The 16,660-nt window shown below is 42.7% G+C and overlaps 1 protein-coding gene across 15 annotated transcripts in view; it reads left to right on the top strand.

Moving 5' to 3' along the window:
- LOC128349388 (histone H4 transcription factor-like) overlaps positions 1 to 16,660 on the top strand; it is a 41,133-nt gene that overhangs the window by 18,406 nt on the left and 6,067 nt on the right. For all 15 annotated transcript variants that reach the window (XM_053305583.1, XM_053305580.1, XM_053305582.1 and 12 more), the window contains 6 exons: positions 361 to 587; positions 7,515 to 7,626; positions 9,934 to 10,086; positions 11,488 to 11,565; positions 12,700 to 12,820; positions 16,065 to 16,203. In XM_053305583.1, coding sequence (XP_053161558.1) covers positions 361 to 587; positions 7,515 to 7,626; positions 9,934 to 10,086; positions 11,488 to 11,565; positions 12,700 to 12,820; positions 16,065 to 16,203 — 830 coding nt within the window. The remainder of the gene's footprint in view (positions 1 to 360; positions 588 to 7,514; positions 7,627 to 9,933; positions 10,087 to 11,487; positions 11,566 to 12,699; positions 12,821 to 16,064; positions 16,204 to 16,660) is intronic.

The following is a 16,660-nucleotide window of genomic DNA, read 5'->3' as shown; positions in this document are numbered from 1 at the left end:
CAAACTTCTAATTATCAAAACAGAATAGCTTGCTAGATGGAATGCAAGAGGCCCTCTTTGGAGGCTGCCTTTCTAAGCACATTTACCTGGATGTGAGTCCTAGTGAAATAAATGAGTGACTGTCAAGTAAACGTGTTTAGGATTTATACATTTTATTATGTTTATCTGTGAAGTTAATATCATTTCACAGAGAATCTTTACATTTCTCTGTGGTATTTCTCTGTGGCTTTATATCTTTATTCTTCTCTTTTTCCATTTTAGCAAATGGAAACTTTGTCAGTATTCATTGACTGCTCTTGTACTAGGAGGGTTTTTATTTGTGCAGTATTCTGTCAAACTGTTGTTCTCTTCTTTGTTTAGCTCAATTCCAGTGCCATTGGCGAGGTTGTGAATTTCTCACTACAAATGCAAAGGAAATTGCAAGCCATGTAAATTTTCATAGTTATCACACCAAGCTAAAATTCATAGGTGCTCAGTTAAGGGCTTCTGATCAAGATTTGCCAGAGTGTTCCCAGAAGAATACTCGTGACCAAAACAAGATACCAGAGAGTACAGAAATACTTGCTTGTTTTTGGGAGCAGTGTGATGTAAGTACAACCTGTACCAGTGTTTTCTTGTTTATCTTCTAACACCACTTTCTTATCTTCTAACACAAGTCCTGCTAAAGGTATGAATATGTAGTCTTATCGTATTTTATGGTATAACTTTATTTTCCTAAAGTTTAGAAGATGACTGAAATTTAAATTCTTTGCTACTTCAGTGACCATGACTGTCATCCTTGGATTTCTGTCAAGGATAAGCAGATAGAATAGATTTTACTACAGATAAGGTGACATTATCCTCTGACAAACAGTTTGGTTGTAATGGGGAACAGGGTTTGGTAGGGGAAGGAGAACTGGTGAAGGCCCAGAATAGGGAGGTCTAGCTGGAGATATGGGGAAAGTATAAGGCTCCATGAGTGCTCCCTTTCTAGAATCCCAAAACTTCACTCAAGAAGACTATCACCTAATTTCTCACACTTGTTAATCCCTGCTTGGGGGCAGATGTGGGAATAAGAGCAAGTCTTACAATAATGCCAAGGTATTTCTTAATGCCCAATGTGAGGAGAAGGTGAAGAATATCCAGCAATGACTAATTCAGCATTTTCATACTGGGTTCCAGTGGGGAAATCCCCATGAATTTCCTTTTCCTTTTCTCATGTTCAACATGCACAATTCCCACGACTATGTAAAACCTTATAGGGTCTCAATAAGATTATAATGGTGAACTGAAAGAGCCACTGAAATAAGGTCACCACTGAGAGAGGATATTCATAGCAACATCTCTGTTTTGAAGTAGATTACATGCTCAGTTTGTAAATAACCACATGGAAATACAAGGAGCTTTATTAATTACAGTTATTGCCACTTACGAAGACTGTCCATTGGTTGAAAAGTGTCTGGCTCAGGACTCCATGTTGTTAAAGCACCTCCTTGCACTGTGCTATACCATGGGAGTGAAACCACTTATGGAACTATTTACTCTCTACCTTGGATATGGAAGTTCTACTTTCCTAAAAGCTCAGGAGTCTTGTTGGAACACTCCATTGGGACTTTTAAATCTATATTTTTACAGATCTAGGTGGACTGGAGTCCTCCACAGAAACCCTTGTCATACAAGGCCTGAAAGGAAACGTGCTACTGGGGACATGCTGTCGCCCTCTGGATCAAAACCCTCTGGATCAAAACGCTGACAGTGACTGGGAGTTGCAGCAGGAAATCAGGGAGGCGTCAAGGAGAGCCAGGGGTATAATAATGGTGATTTCAATTACCCATGGATAGACTAGGTAAATTCACAGTCAGGTACTGACAAAGAGGTCAAATTTCTAGATACACTGAATGACTGTGCCCTAGAACAGTTGGTCTTGGGACCAACCAGAGAGAAGGCAACCTTGGACTTAATCCTGAGTGGCACCCAGGACCTGGTGCGTGATGTCAGTGTCATCAACCCTTTAGGGAACAGCGACCATAGTGTGATCAAATTCAGCATACAGCTTCCACCTGAGATACCAGAGTGAGGCCTGGATCCAGGAGTACCTCCAAGCTGCGTACCTGCTCCTTCCGGGGAAGTGTAACCCCATCCAGCACAGGGAGATCTAACTCGCCCCTACAATGAGCACCTCCGTCTTGCTTGGATTCAGCAATATATATATCAATATATACATACTGGATATATCAATTTTAAGGGGGCTTTTTTAGTTCACCAACATGCAGAATTCTACATTTCCTAATGAAGAGAAGACAATAGTTTCAGTAAACATAACTTAAATATATGGATCCACTTAGGCACTGTCAGATGATACCCTGCCAGTAAAACCCAGTAGACAGTGCTGTGATCAATGTGGAGCTTCAGCCATCTGTAACAAAACATCTGCTTGAAAGACAGGAGCATTTTTCTTGACTGCTTCCAAGCAGCCTCTGTGGGAAAAAAGTGTGACTGCCAAAGGTCTGACTCACTCAGTGGTCCCTTCCTGCAGGCACTTCAAATCAGCTCTCACTCATCAGGTGCAGATTTAAATAATTGAAAAGGTGTTTATCAGTACTTGTCACTTCCCTGAAACGTCATTCTTGGATCTCAGTATCTCCAAATTCTGAACATTTTACAACATTCGTTTTCCATTTTAGGGCTTGCCTACATGAAGAGGAAAAATAGTGAGGTGCTATTGTCTTGCCTTATAGACAAGCCTTATAACAGAAGATGTGTGTTGCAAGGTCTTCTTCATTTTAACCATTAATGTCATAATGAGAGAGCTTAACATTTTTAAGTAGAGGTTCGGGAGTCACCTTGGCTGTGCATGTTCAAGTAGCCCTTTTGTAGAGAACGCAAAAATAACATTTATGGGAGTTGCTTTGATAGGGTAGCAATTTCATTTGCGTGTTAACTTATAATTAACTTTTATGGGTAATCAGGTTTTTTGGACTGTTTGAATTTGTTTCAGCTATTACACTAACACATGGCTTTGGTTTCTCTCCTGACGTCGCCCCTTGCATATAGCTGGCACTTTGTTCAGTTTTCACATGCATGTCTTTTCAAGTTCCAACCTCTACTCTGAATTTTATTAGGTAAACCATATATTCCCAGCTTGGTTGTCAGGCTAGACTAGTTCAGAAAAATGCCATGAAATGGAGGGACTGTGGCAGAGAAGGGCAGGGAAAGCTGTCTCTCTGTCCCACCGCGGTTAAAGTCTTGTCACGAGTAAAAGTGATTTTTAGAGACTCTCCAGCTTGTCCTGCTTCCTCTCCCTGCTTTCTTTGAGGTCTCCTATAGGGCAGACTGAAACTTAGCCTGAGTCTACAACTCCGCTGGCCTGTGCAGCAGTCCTCTGGAGACTTTACACACATGGCCTTTGGTTTGAATCTACTCCGAAATGGAGTGTGCCAGTCCACATATCTGCTGTATTTATTGATTGATTGATTGATTGATTGATTGATTGTTAAATTTATATGCCACCTTTCATTAAAACAATCCCAAGGCAGTTCACACAGAAAAATTAAAACAAGACTATAAAAATGCACAATTAAAATATAATAATAATAATCTTTATTACGGTCGTTGACCAGCACAAGTTGTAAAACAGTAATACTATACAGTAAATGCAATATAAAGAAAGTGTTGCAGTATTACGGAGATTAAAATTGATGTAGCATTAAGACTGAGGGGGAGGGACAATTAAAATATTAAGCTAAGATATAAAAACATAAATATGATGAAAGAGATTTTAAAATACAGGCATAAAATAACCATACAAAATACAAAGAAGCAGCCGTAGAGGCAATAATATAAAAGCCTGGGTAAAAAGTCAAGATTTAACACACTTTCTAAAAACTGTGATGGAGCCTGAGGAACGACTTGGGAGTAGGTGGTCCCTTGGGTATCCAGGGTCCAAATCTTTAAGGGCTTTAAAAGTCAAAACCAGCACCTTGAATTGGACCCAGAAACAAACTGGTAGCCAGTGCAGCTCTTTCAAATGGGCGTGATGTGATCCCAGTGGGCAGCTCCTAAATAAAATCCTAGCTGCAGTTTCTGAATATTCTTCAAGGGCAGCCCCATATAGAGTGTGTTACAGTAATCCAGCTGTGATTAAGGCATGGGTAACTGTGGCCAGATCTGCCTTCTCAAGAAAGGGATGCAGCTGGCGCACCAGCCGAAACCGTGCAAAGGCACCCCTGGCTCTGGCCACCGCCTCCACTCGAGCTTCCAAAAGCAGAGCCAGGTCCAGCAATACCCCTAAGCTGCTTACTTGCTCCTTCAAGGGGAGTGCAGCCCCATCCAGAACCATCTCCTCATCCCGATTGGCTCTTCTACTGACTGACCAACATTACCTCCATCTTGTCTGGATTCAGTCTCAGTTTTTTAGCCCACATGTAACCCATCACGGCCTCCAGCCCCCGATTCAGGATATCCACTGCCTCCCTAGGATGAGGTGACAAGGAGAGATAGAGCTGTGTATCATCTGCATATTGCTGACAACTCAGTCCAAGTCCCCGGATTACCTCTCCCAGCGGTTTCATGTAGACGTTAAACAGCATAGAGGACAAAACCGAACCCTGCGGGACCCCACAAGCCAATGGCCATGGAGCCAAGCAGTAGTCCCCCAGCACCATCTTCTGCACACACACACACCCAGAAAAGACTGGAGCCACTCCAAAGCAGTACCTCTGATTCCCATACTCGAGAGGTGGTCCAGAAGGATACCATGGTTAATGGTATCGAATGCCGCTGAAAGGTCCAGCAGAACCAACAGGTTTCTGACTCCCCCTGTCTAGCTCCTGGCGTAGGTCATCCACTAGAGCGACCAAGACAGTTTCAGTCCCGTATCCGGAGTGGAAGCTAGATTTAAAAGAGTCCAGATAATCGATATCATCCAAGACCCTCTGCAGCTGGGGCACCATCACACGCTCTATCACCTTGCCCAAAAAGGGAAGGTTAGAGACAGGTCTATCGTTATCCAGGTTGGAGGGATCAAGGGAGGGCTTTTTAAAATAATGGTCTCACCATCGCTCGCCTCCTTGAGGCATGATGGCATCCTGCCCTCTCTTAATGAATCATTAATAATCACCTCCAACCATCGGCCCGTATCCTCCCTGGCAGCTTTTATTAGCCATGAGGGGCAAGGGTCAAGAGCTCATGATGAGAGCCAGCGTGGTGTAGTGGTTAGAGTGCTGGACTAGGGCCAGGGAGACCCGTGTTCAAATCCCCATTCAACCATGATACTTGTTGGGTGACTCTGGGCCAGTCACTTCTCTCTCAGCCTAACCTACTTCACAGGTTTGTTGTGAGGAGAAACTTAAGTATGTAGTACACCTCTCTGGGCTCCTTGGAGGAAGAGCGGGATATAAAATGTAATAAATAAATACATAAATATGATGTTGCCCGCACACTGCCCAAGATCTTGTCCACATCCTCAGGCTGCACCAACCAAAAATAATCCAACAAAATAGGACCAGATGGTACCTGAGGCACATCTGCCGGGACGGCCAAAACTCTGGAGTCTAAATCAGCACGGATGCGAGCAACTTGATCTGCAAAGTGACATGCAAACTGATCACAACAGGCTGTAGATGATTCCTCCTCCATTACTGGGGTGGTGGTGGTGTATGCAGCAATGTTTTGCTACACGAATCAGCTCCGCTGGTCTGCACTGAGCAGGTGCAATGGAGGTGGAGAAAAAGGATTTCTTCACCACACCTCCCCCCACCACGGAGTAGTCCCTAAAATGGGCTCTAGCCTGTCTTCGGTCAGATTTGTCATGACTCTTCCTCCAGCATCATTCCAGCTGTCGCCCGAGTTATTTCATCACCCTAAGCTCTGAGGAAAACCAAGGAGCAGAATGGGCTCCACCAAGCCAGAGAGGGCGTTTAGGAGCAACTGTGTTAACAGCCCAGGCTATCTCGCCATTCCAGAGATTCACCAGGGCCTTGACAGAGTAACCAGCTCTGGTCACTGGAAACTCCTCAAAGTCTATCTGGAAACCAAGCGGATCTGTAAGCCTCCAGGGGTGGCCCATTCTAATCGGTCCACCACTCCTGCAGAGGGCAGGTGGAGCAGTCAAATTAAACCCCACCAGATGGTGACCTGTCTATGACAAGGGAGCTACCTCAAACTCCCCCACCTCCAGATCATTTATTCCCTGGTTGGCAGAAACCAGATCCAGAGTATGTCCTGCCGTAGAGCCAGATACCAGCTGAGATAGGCCCATGGTTGCCATGGAGGCCATGAAACCCTGAGCCGCTCCTACTAGGGGGTCCTCAATGTGGGCATTGAAATCCCCCAAGACAATAAAATTGGGAAAACCCAAGGCCACCTCTGAGACCACCCTCGCCTACTCAGGTAGGGAGACTGAAGTGCAGTGGGGTGGTTGGTACACCAGAAGAATCCCCAGCCTATCTCGGAGGCCCACCCTCAAGGACAAACACTCAAAATTCTGAGATTGCCTGACTGGGCATCTGGAAATGGGAAAAGTCTCACGATAGATGACTGCAGTGCCCCCTCCCCAACCGTCCATGTGGGGCTGCTGCATGATCAGGAAACCTGGAGGACAGAGCTGAGAGCTACCAACCCCACCCAGCTCATCCAACCAATCCAATCATCTCCGTCACACACACCAGGTCAGCATGCTCATCCACAAGGGATGATTTAGCATCAACAGACCTGGCATTCAGCAGCAGCACCCTGGTATTTCAGAGACTGTTAAAAACTGTCCTGATCTATGCTTTTGAAATATGATATTAAGGGACTGCTATGTGTGTGTTTTCCAAGCTGGAATACTCCTTTGACTGTAGGCTTTGGATCCATGTTTTAGTACTGTCCTGAGTTCTTCTGTGTTTGGTGGATGTAATTTTTAATTCTTTACTCTGCTTATATTGTGCTGTGACTTGCCTTGGACAAATGACACTCTATTAATATAAAAAAGAAATTAAATAAACAAGGGAACAGAGCAGGCCGCGATGTTTCTTAATGTGTACATAGGCACCATTATTTCCTGCTTCTGCTCACCCACATGATGTGCAGCGTTACTGTGCCCTGGGGCTGCTGTGGAGTCAGAACACAGCCTCAGTGCTGGTAAGAAGCAAGAGTGGGGTCCTGATTTTTAAAGCAAAGGGTGTGACTGGGTAGCTGCACCTCCCCACATCCGTGGCTGACTTGCCTGTGCTTTCTCTCCCTAAGTGCTTTTCTCCCAGCTGAGCTGATATGGATGGGAGCTTGGCTGAGTTGAAAAGTGAGGAGGTGGTGAGGGACAGACTGCGGGGAGAGGGAAGCCATGGATAGGAGCAGGGCTAGCACCTTCACTAGCACACCCTTTTGCTCTGGAACTCAATCCCACCCTGCTTTCGTTTAAATGGTTTCTTTATGGTTGGAGCAGGCCTCGGTTTAAACCAATGGGTCTGCAGCCCTTGCATCTAGTGTGGCCCTAGTTCTGCTCACTTGATTTCCAAGCTGAATTACAGTCTGCGTGATTCCATTTTGCTTTTTAGGCTACTTTCGATAACCCAGAATGGTTTTATAGGCATATTGCCATACATGCACACTGCACGGAGAAAGAAAGCCTTCGAAATTCCAAGAAAACCTTTAGTTGTTACTGGAAAGGTAAAGCTATTTATTAATATATGGTTAACATGCATTTTCCACTTCCTTGAGCAGTGAGGAGTTCCAGGGACACAGTGTTATCTGGGTTCGGCTTTCTTTGGAGGAGAGATGGTGTCTTTGTATTATTTGGTTTATTCACCAACAAAGCAAGTTGGGCATCAGATGGAAGTAAGCAATATATGTAATCCCAAATATGTTCAGGCTAAAAGACAACCACAGGGCTCTGTGGTCTCCAGGAGTCAACACTGACTTGACAGCACACTTTACTTTAAAAGTAAAGTGTGCCGGTAAGTCGGATTTCAACTCCTGGTGACCACAGAGCCCTGCCTGCAGTTTTCTTTGGTAGAATGCAGGAGGGGTTTACCATTGCCTCCTCACACGCAGTATGAGTTGATACCTTTCAGCATCTTCCTATATCACTGCTGCCCAATATATGTGTTTCCCATAGTCTGGGCAACATACCAGCAGGGATTTGAACTGGCAACCTTTTGCTTGTTAGTCAAGCATTTGCCTGCTGAGCCACTTAAGGTGACCTTACACTTTACTTTACTTTACATTAAATCCAGAGAGACACCCCTGCCCCCTAGGCCTAAGGTGCCTTCTATCCTCTTTTCACCACTGCCTCATCTTCTGCATTCAGTCTCTCCATGTCCCCCAAGCTGCTAGCCTTCATTCAGAAAGATTTCTGCAGAACTCTCAACTATTAGCTCAGATTAAGAAAGGATCTTCATCCTCAGCCATTATGAAATATCAGTATTCCTTTCTCAGATTCCAGGTATTGTAGGAATTGAGAAGGGGTCTTGAGAAGTACTGTTTTGATATTGTAGAGTATATCAAAAGCTATCCAGCTGGAGAAAATTTGATAACCTTATAGAGGATTGTATATGCATTTTAAATTGATTTTAACAAAATTATCACATTAAAAAACAAGAACATTATTGTTTACACAGTCAGACAGGTGTTATTGACTGGTTTGTTTTATCCAGACATCGAGTCCTTCCCAAGGACCTGGGATGCCAGAATTTTATTGTCAATTGTTATAGATATCGTCGCAGAATATAGGCTGTTCCCAGTAAAGCTGCTTTTTGTAATTGGCTGATGGTGATTTCTGTGGCCCCTATGGTGTTGAGGTGCTCTTCAAGGTCTTTTGGAACTGCACCCAGGGCGCCAATGACCACTGGGATTATTTTGGTCTTTTTCTGCCACATCCTTTCAATTTGTAGATCTTTGTATTTTGTGATTTTTTCTATTTCTTTTTCTTCTATTCTGCTATCCCCTGGTATTGCTTATTATTATTTCTTGTTTACACAGTCAGACAGGTGTTATTGACTGGTATGTTTTATCCAGACATCGAGTCCTTCCCAAGGACCTGGGATGGCTGAATTCTATCATCATCATCATCATCATCATCATCATTATTATTATTATTATTATTATTACATTTATATCCCTCTCTTTCTCCAAGGAGCCCAGAGTGGTGTACTGCATACTTGAGTTTCTCTTTCACAACAACCCTTCTTCTTCTGCGAGGAAACTTTCACAGTTCTCACTGCAGTAACATATGCACTTTGAATATTTTACAACAAATATTCTAATAGGTTTTTACATCATCCCAAGTCACATGGAGAGAGCCGATGCGCATACAGATGGTATATATGTAGACTCTCTTCAGAGACTGGCCAAACTAGCTTAACAGCCACTTTTGGAATTTGAGTCTCTTTTGCATGGATGCACGAATAGTAAATGGATTTGTCATTTGGGATCCAAGAAATATATGTTGGAAATGAGCCTTGGGCAACACCATTTTACCTTTTAAATACCCAAAGGACTGTCATGCACAAGAGGGCAGGCTTGTTCTCTGCTGCTCAGAAGGGCAGCACTAGATCTAACAGCTTTAGTGGGGTAGATTTCAGTTGAACATTAGGAGAAACATTTTAACAGGAAGAGCAGCTCAACAATGGAACTAATTGCCTAGAGGAGTGGTGGGCTCTCTCACCCTGGAGGTCTTCAAACAAAGGCTGGGCAGCCATATGTTGGGGATGCACTAGCTCTGGAGTTCCTGCTTGGAGCAGTGGGCTGGACTAAATGGCCTAGGAAAACCTTCCAGCTCTGTGATTCTGACACTACATTTCATCTCTTTTACACAAGTAGCATGTCTCTCTCACACCAAAATACCTGCTTACCTGTCTTGAACATCTTCCTTGTCAAAATACAGCTTTGATATAATGTTAGATTAGAAACACCATGTCGAGTGCAATCTTTTTGAAGGTGTTGCGGATCTAGTCTAATCAGATTGTATGCTTCTAGATTGTACAGGAACATTTCAAGGGCGATATAAGCTGTGGAACCACTTGAGAACCCATACTGGAGAGAAAGTGCTTGCCTGTCCTTCTTGTGGACAGATGTTCTCCAGTAAATCCAGTTTTTTGGATCATTCCAGGAGACAACTTCCAGAGCATCGTAAGTAGACCCTCTGTCTTTCAGAGAATGGAAGGGATTTTATTTAAGGGGTTGGATACATAAGAGATGGAGAAACATGAGAGAGCAGGCATTGAATGCAAATTGGTTTATAATAGCTTTTGGGGGGGGGTAATAACATCAATTTGCTTTAAACATTCTTTTTGTTCGGAGTTGCAAGTCAACGTAAAATGTGCAAAACTACCTGAATGGCTTGTATCAACACCTCACATAGTTTCTTATTTGATTCTGTTAATAAGAAACAAATGACCAATAAGCATTAATTTTTCAAATGATCAGTAACCACTAGTTTTCAAATAAATGCCCGTCACAACAACTAAGCAAAAGTCCCAAACATACAATGGCCATTTTGTTTTTTAAGATGTAGTTGCTTTCTTAAAGCATGGAGAATAAAATGAAAGACTGAGCCAATGGGAGCAAAAGGTGCAGTTAAAGTCTAGGTCAAGTAGAATCTCTCTTCACTTGCCAGATTGCTTTATGCTGCGGTTGGCAGAGTCATTTGTGATATCTGGTGTCAACATTGTGCAATTTATGATGAGTGCTAGGAAGCCAGACTTTGATTATGACATTCATTTCCTGAAGTCATACAAATGCTTATAAAATTCCAGACACTTTCTAAACATAACACAAAATTCATCTCAACAGTTTTCATATCTTTGACAACACTTTTCACTTTTGCTACACAAAATGTAAACCAAAGGCCAAATGAGATGGGCAGCTAATTATGCCAATAAGAGGCATGCTGAAAACTGGACATGTTTTTTAATTGGCTAAAAGTTCCAAGGGGCAATTCTGATTGGGACCAGATTGCATGGGGAAGAGGAGATTAGCTCTTTCCTATGGGCAAAAATCTTGAAAGAACAGAAAATAGCTCCTTGGAGTGGCAGGAAATAGCAGGTTTGAGGGAGTGATTTTCAGCAGGAAAAAAACTGTGTGACAGAAAAGGCTAAATCTTCCCCTTCCCACATGTTGCATTCCTGATTAGAATCACACCCCCTATACATTTGCTTTTAATCAGTTAAGAGACACTTCTGGTTTTGAACATGCCTCTTATTGACACATTTAGTTGCACCATCTAGTTTAACCCGCAGAAAACTATTCTATATTCTCGGTTAGTATTTCTCACTTAAAATACTTGGGAGAATTTAATTTTTGTTAATGACTTGTCGAGGCTTGATATGCTAAGGATGTAACTCAGATCCTTAGAGGATTCATGTCCTTTTGGAAGTTAAATGAATTCTCTGCTAATGAAACAATGGAAAATGCACAGAACCATTGACAGCACTGGAAAAAATGTAATAATTCCAAATGGTCCATCAATCAAGACTGATTGATTGTGAACTCTACCTATTGTATCACTGATATGTTGTTGTTGTCTTTCAGAACAGCTGTTTGTTTGTCAGAACTGTAGCAAACACTTTGCCAGCAAGAGACTATTACAAAGTCATATGAGAATACATGGTGAGTCACACTCCCTAAAATAAAAGATACTTTCTCCTCAGCTATATAGAGAAATAGCTTTAGATATATCTAGCAGAAAGAGAGTTATAGCAGCTATATTTCGATCACAGAAAAACAGAATGAGTTGAGTTCTGCTATTCTATGTTGTTTTTCTGGGATACAGAATGCCAGAACATGGGATACAGAATGCCAATAAATGATTGGTTTGGACTTTATGAGTGTTTGCTTTGCATTGCATTGTTGTGTTCATGCCAGTGTTACAGCATACTGTTGTCTGCATCTCCAGTATCCACTTAAGTGCAGTTAGTAGCAGGACTTTGATAACCACATGCAAAGTTAATATGAAGTTGTGCATTTTGGGTAACAGCACTAAGAGATATAAGGAATAGTTAACTAAACATATCAAACTGAGCATGTTATGGGGCATTTCATGGTCCAGTTCCCTAAAGATTCTCTGATCACTGATGATACACAGACTTTAGCCCTATTCAGATGCTATCTAAAAGGTGCTGTACACGAGTACAAGTGTCTAAATTGAGTCCAGAAGTCCCAGCCCTGCCTGTCACCAACCTTCCCTGCTGTGCCACTCATGTTTACAGCAATGTTCATCTGAAGAGGTGAATGCTGTAAATGTGAGTTACAGTGGGGAAGGTGAGTGACGTGCCAACGCCGGATCTCTGGACCCATTTCAGATTAGGGATTTGCATGAATCTCGTTTGAATAGATTTGAATTCGAATTTCAGTTCCAGAAGTTTTTATACCAGTTTATACCAGCCATGGCATCTTCAAATAATCCTTTGATTGTACCTTAATGAGGGAACTAATAATTCCTTGTTAGGGATCTCTAACTCTCCCCCACCCCCACCCTCATAGAATTAAAGTGTCCATCTTAACAGTGTAGATATCCCCTAAGTCAGGCACCAACCCATGATAAACTACTAGAGCAGACCTGGCCTTAGTTACACATGATAAGAGTTGAATGTTTTCTTTTTAAACTTCAGGTGCTCTGTGACAGAGTTTTAGATTGGCTAAAAATAGTGATGCACGGATGTCTGTGATTGCATAGTGGCACAGTGTCTTGAAAAAAAACAGAACAGATGATGATGATGATAAATTCTCTGATTATTTCTCCAGTTTTCCGTGTTGCTTGTTCCTATTGTGATTTGTCATGTACCAGCATCTCATCTCTGAAAGTGCATATCAGATTCCGGCACTCTGATGAGCGCCCTTTTTGTTGTAAAACTTGTAGCAAAAGGTAAGAAAGATTAGATGTGCATTCCAAAATGGTGGATCAAGGCGGGGCTTTAGTAGGCGTTCCTGCCTCATCATTCTCTTCCATTTCAGCATCATATAAATCATAAAGTATTTCTCTGCTGCCTGCCAAACTGAAAATGACCAAAATGTAGCCATTGAAAAACTGGTTTTGCTCAAAACACAATGAAATTGTCTACTTTTGTCTGTGGACATATTGAAGTACTGATGCATCTTTTCTTCTCATTATGGTGTCAGTTTTTATTAATATATTGATATTCTATTTGCATGTATACTGCCTGGAGTGCATTTCTATGCAGAAAGGCAGAGTACAGGCAAACCTTGTTACTCGGGCGGGGGGTGGGGTGCAGTGTTCTCTCTAACAGGTATTTCCAGATGTTGTTAACTACAACTCCCAGAGTCCTCAACCAAAGGCCACTGCAGCTGGGGGTGATGGGAGTTGTAGTGAACAACATCTGGGAATCCCTGATAGCGGGAACAGTGGGGGTGTCCGATCCCCACCTACTACCATGAGTAATGAGGCATTGTGCCTATGAAAAATGTGGAGTTAGGTTCAAGAATTGGGGGAAAGGTTAAAAAAAACAGCAAGAAAAGGTGAAAATAATTGAAAGCATCTACTGTACCATGCTCTGCGGGGTCTCCATGTGCTTAGGAATGCCCTCCCAAATTGTGGAAAATACTTCTTTTTTAAAAAGCAGAAGAGCCAAAAATGGCTCAGTTTTCTAAAATGGTGCTCAGAAATGACCTCTGAGGTCATTTCTCGCCTTCTAGGAACCATGGATATGTGGGTTTTAACCCTTTCATATCTGTGGATATTGAAGTCAGGTCTATTTGTCATCCGCAGATATGCGGAACCACGAATAGCGGTTCCGCATATAACAAGGTTTGCCTGTATAAATAAATGAAATGAAACTTCTGTGGTTTTCCACTTCAGTTTTTTATTTTTCAAGAAAGTTGCCCTTCTTGAAAAAGCAGAGATATTGTGGCAATAGTAGCAAACGGTTAACACAGTTGGCTAATTGAGAAACAATGGTTTCTGTATCTCATTACAGAGAGCTTTTTCACATGTCCCACTAAGAGCAGCTTCTGACATTTATTTTATATATTTAAGTTATTACATTTTTATGCCGCCAATCAATGAAAACAACTAGAAAAGCATCCAGTGACCCAGGGGCGTAGCTATAATTGAGCGAAAGGGTTCAAAGAACAAGAGCCCCCAGCTCCTGAGGGCCCTCCAGCTCCACCAATCCCTATTTTCTGTTTTATCTCCCTGACTCTGGGGGGCCGCCAGAGAGAAGGATGAACATGGCCCCCTCTCCCCTAGCTACGCCCCTGCAGTGACCCATGCAAGTTCATCTTCCTTTTGTTGTCTGTCTGTGTCCCTTATGATGAGTTTCATTGCATGGGAGTTCCTGCACCTTACTGTGGAGAATGGGGGCAAGCTCCCACTTGGAACATGAGGAAACACAAAAAGAGCAAGTTCACAACCTCTTTCATTCTTTCCTCATTGGGTGTGTTTTTCTGCACATCCAGTGCTGTTTGTAAATGAAATGTAAAATCCAAATTAGTGAGCACAGGCATTGGTTTTCAAAATGGCTTTTACATTGGTTGATGACAAAATGGAGATGACCCCCGCAAAAAAGCCAAACTATGGCCCACATGTTGCACAGCATAACATGGCCGCCTGTGCTGCTGAAGGCTTGTAGTGAAGTGCTGACGGATTTCAAGTACTGTGCCAACTCTCCGGATTCACTACTTTGATGGTAATACTTCGCTGACAGTCAAGCAATGTGTTTCTGATCTAAGTCACACTTCCGGAATGTAGATGGGCTGCTTTAAGTATTTTTACTCTTGCGCAAAAGAGTAATACTGCTGGCACTTTGCTACAAGCCCATGTGGATCAGCACTGTCTGCATTATGCTCCTCAACATGTGGGCCTCTATGGGGAAATCCCACAGTGCACCACACTCATCATTTGGTGCATTGTGGGATGCAGGAAAACCCAGCCTTAATTCCCCCCTCACGCTCACCACTCCCGGAGGACTCACACGCCAGTGAGCACAGCACTGGGAAGCCCAGGAGCTACACCGGTTTTCCAGCCCTCCCCAGGCCGGGTAAGTTTGGCCATCTGAACGACCTTATGCTCTAGATTCTCTGAAATAAATGACTGAATGAATAGTGGCGATACTGGAGAAGAAGGGTTACTATGGAAGCATCCACTTTCTGCATTACATTAACAACACTTTTAAAAAGCACTATAAAATAAAATCTTAAGAATCACTTGTTAATATACCTGTGCAGCCTGATTCTATATATTTTTACTCAGAAGTAAATGCTGTGGAGGTCAATGGAGCTTACTCCCAAGAAAGTGTGCAAAAGACTGCAGTGTCAGATTTTTTGAAAACTCTACAATTCCCAAACTGAAGGTTTTGTCATTGGAGCTGCCTTTGCTACTGGGCCCTGTTAGCCTAGGAAGGGAAGGGCTGAATTTTCCCACTTGTGGTTTACTAGATACATTGGCTCAAATCTCTCAGGCTCCATTTTGAGCCCCATCTCCATCCTGAAATACATAAAAGTTGGCTGTCAGAGGTTTCTGGTATGATTTATCCTCCTGAATGCCCAGAAGCATGCTCTGCCCTGAACATGACCCCTCCAGAGAGGGCCCTCTCAGCTCACAGAGCTAAGAAGACATCTCCCTACACATAGTTATCCACCCTTTTAAGATCCCATAATTTCTCAAACTGCTCTACAACACCTGAATGTATCAGCCAAGGCTATAACTATGTCAAGATTTAGTTTAGCAACTATATCAAAACTCATTTAAGCAAAACTCTATTAAAGTTGTGCCTTAGCTCCTGAAAATTTCTTTTTGTATCACAAGTGTTGAACATTCTATCAGTCCCCTGGAAGGTCACCAGTCTGCACTTATCCAGAGTGCAGATTATAAACTGATCCAGAGTGAAATCAGCATGTGGCTCTTTGCCTTATCTATCAAGGACCCTTCCCTATTTCTATGGGGTGTGCTCTGACACCAAGCCTTTAAATGGCTAGATCTGAAGGTCTACAGCTCCCCTCCCTTCCCATTTTTCTGACTTTGTACACTTACAACCTTGTAATTATCAAAGCCAGGATAAGAACCCACTTGAGCCTCAGGGGACAATGCTTCTTAGTTTGTCGTCATTGTTTGAACCACAAAAGCCATTTGTGTCCTCTTTTGTGTTCTTCAGTTTTAAGAGCACTTGTGACCTTCATAAACATGTTGAAACACACAACAGTTTGGCTTTGTACTGCTGTGAGGTGGAAGGCTGCCTTTTTACTTCCCGGACCTTGCACAACCTAAGACAACACAACAAGAGAATACACAAGGTGAGCGTTAATCAAATAAACTGAGCTTTGATTAGAATGGCTATCTTTGCAACTGTGGGCTTGTATAAAATTACAGGCCTGAGTGAGGATATGAACCCAAATCAAGGAGCATTAAAATGGATTCAAATTAGTGCTCATACTCTTAAAGGAAACAGATATGCAAAGTAAGTATATACTATTGTTTGTTCCCACTCTCAAAAACCTGACTCAGTAGGCCATTGTAGTACTTGTAATGTAAGAAAAAAACCCTCTTTGTGAATGAACCCCCTATATCACCTGTTGCTTCCTGCTCTGTACTGTGCAGTCCAGTTAAAACTGTGTAATATTTTGAGCAGTTTACCCTTGCATGTACTGGGTGTGGCACAGCCAGAGTTTACCATTTGCCAACCTATGTATTTCATTGGGAGAGTTAAGCATGTGCTTAGCTTTCTGCCACTCAGTGAGACTCAGGGCAGAA

The sequence above is a fragment of the Hemicordylus capensis genome, chromosome 3 (genome assembly GCF_027244095.1).
Source record: "Hemicordylus capensis ecotype Gifberg chromosome 3, rHemCap1.1.pri, whole genome shotgun sequence".
In the NCBI taxonomy this organism is placed as follows: domain Eukaryota; kingdom Metazoa; phylum Chordata; class Lepidosauria; order Squamata; family Cordylidae; genus Hemicordylus; species Hemicordylus capensis.
This window is presented reverse-complemented; position numbering and strand designations above follow the sequence as displayed.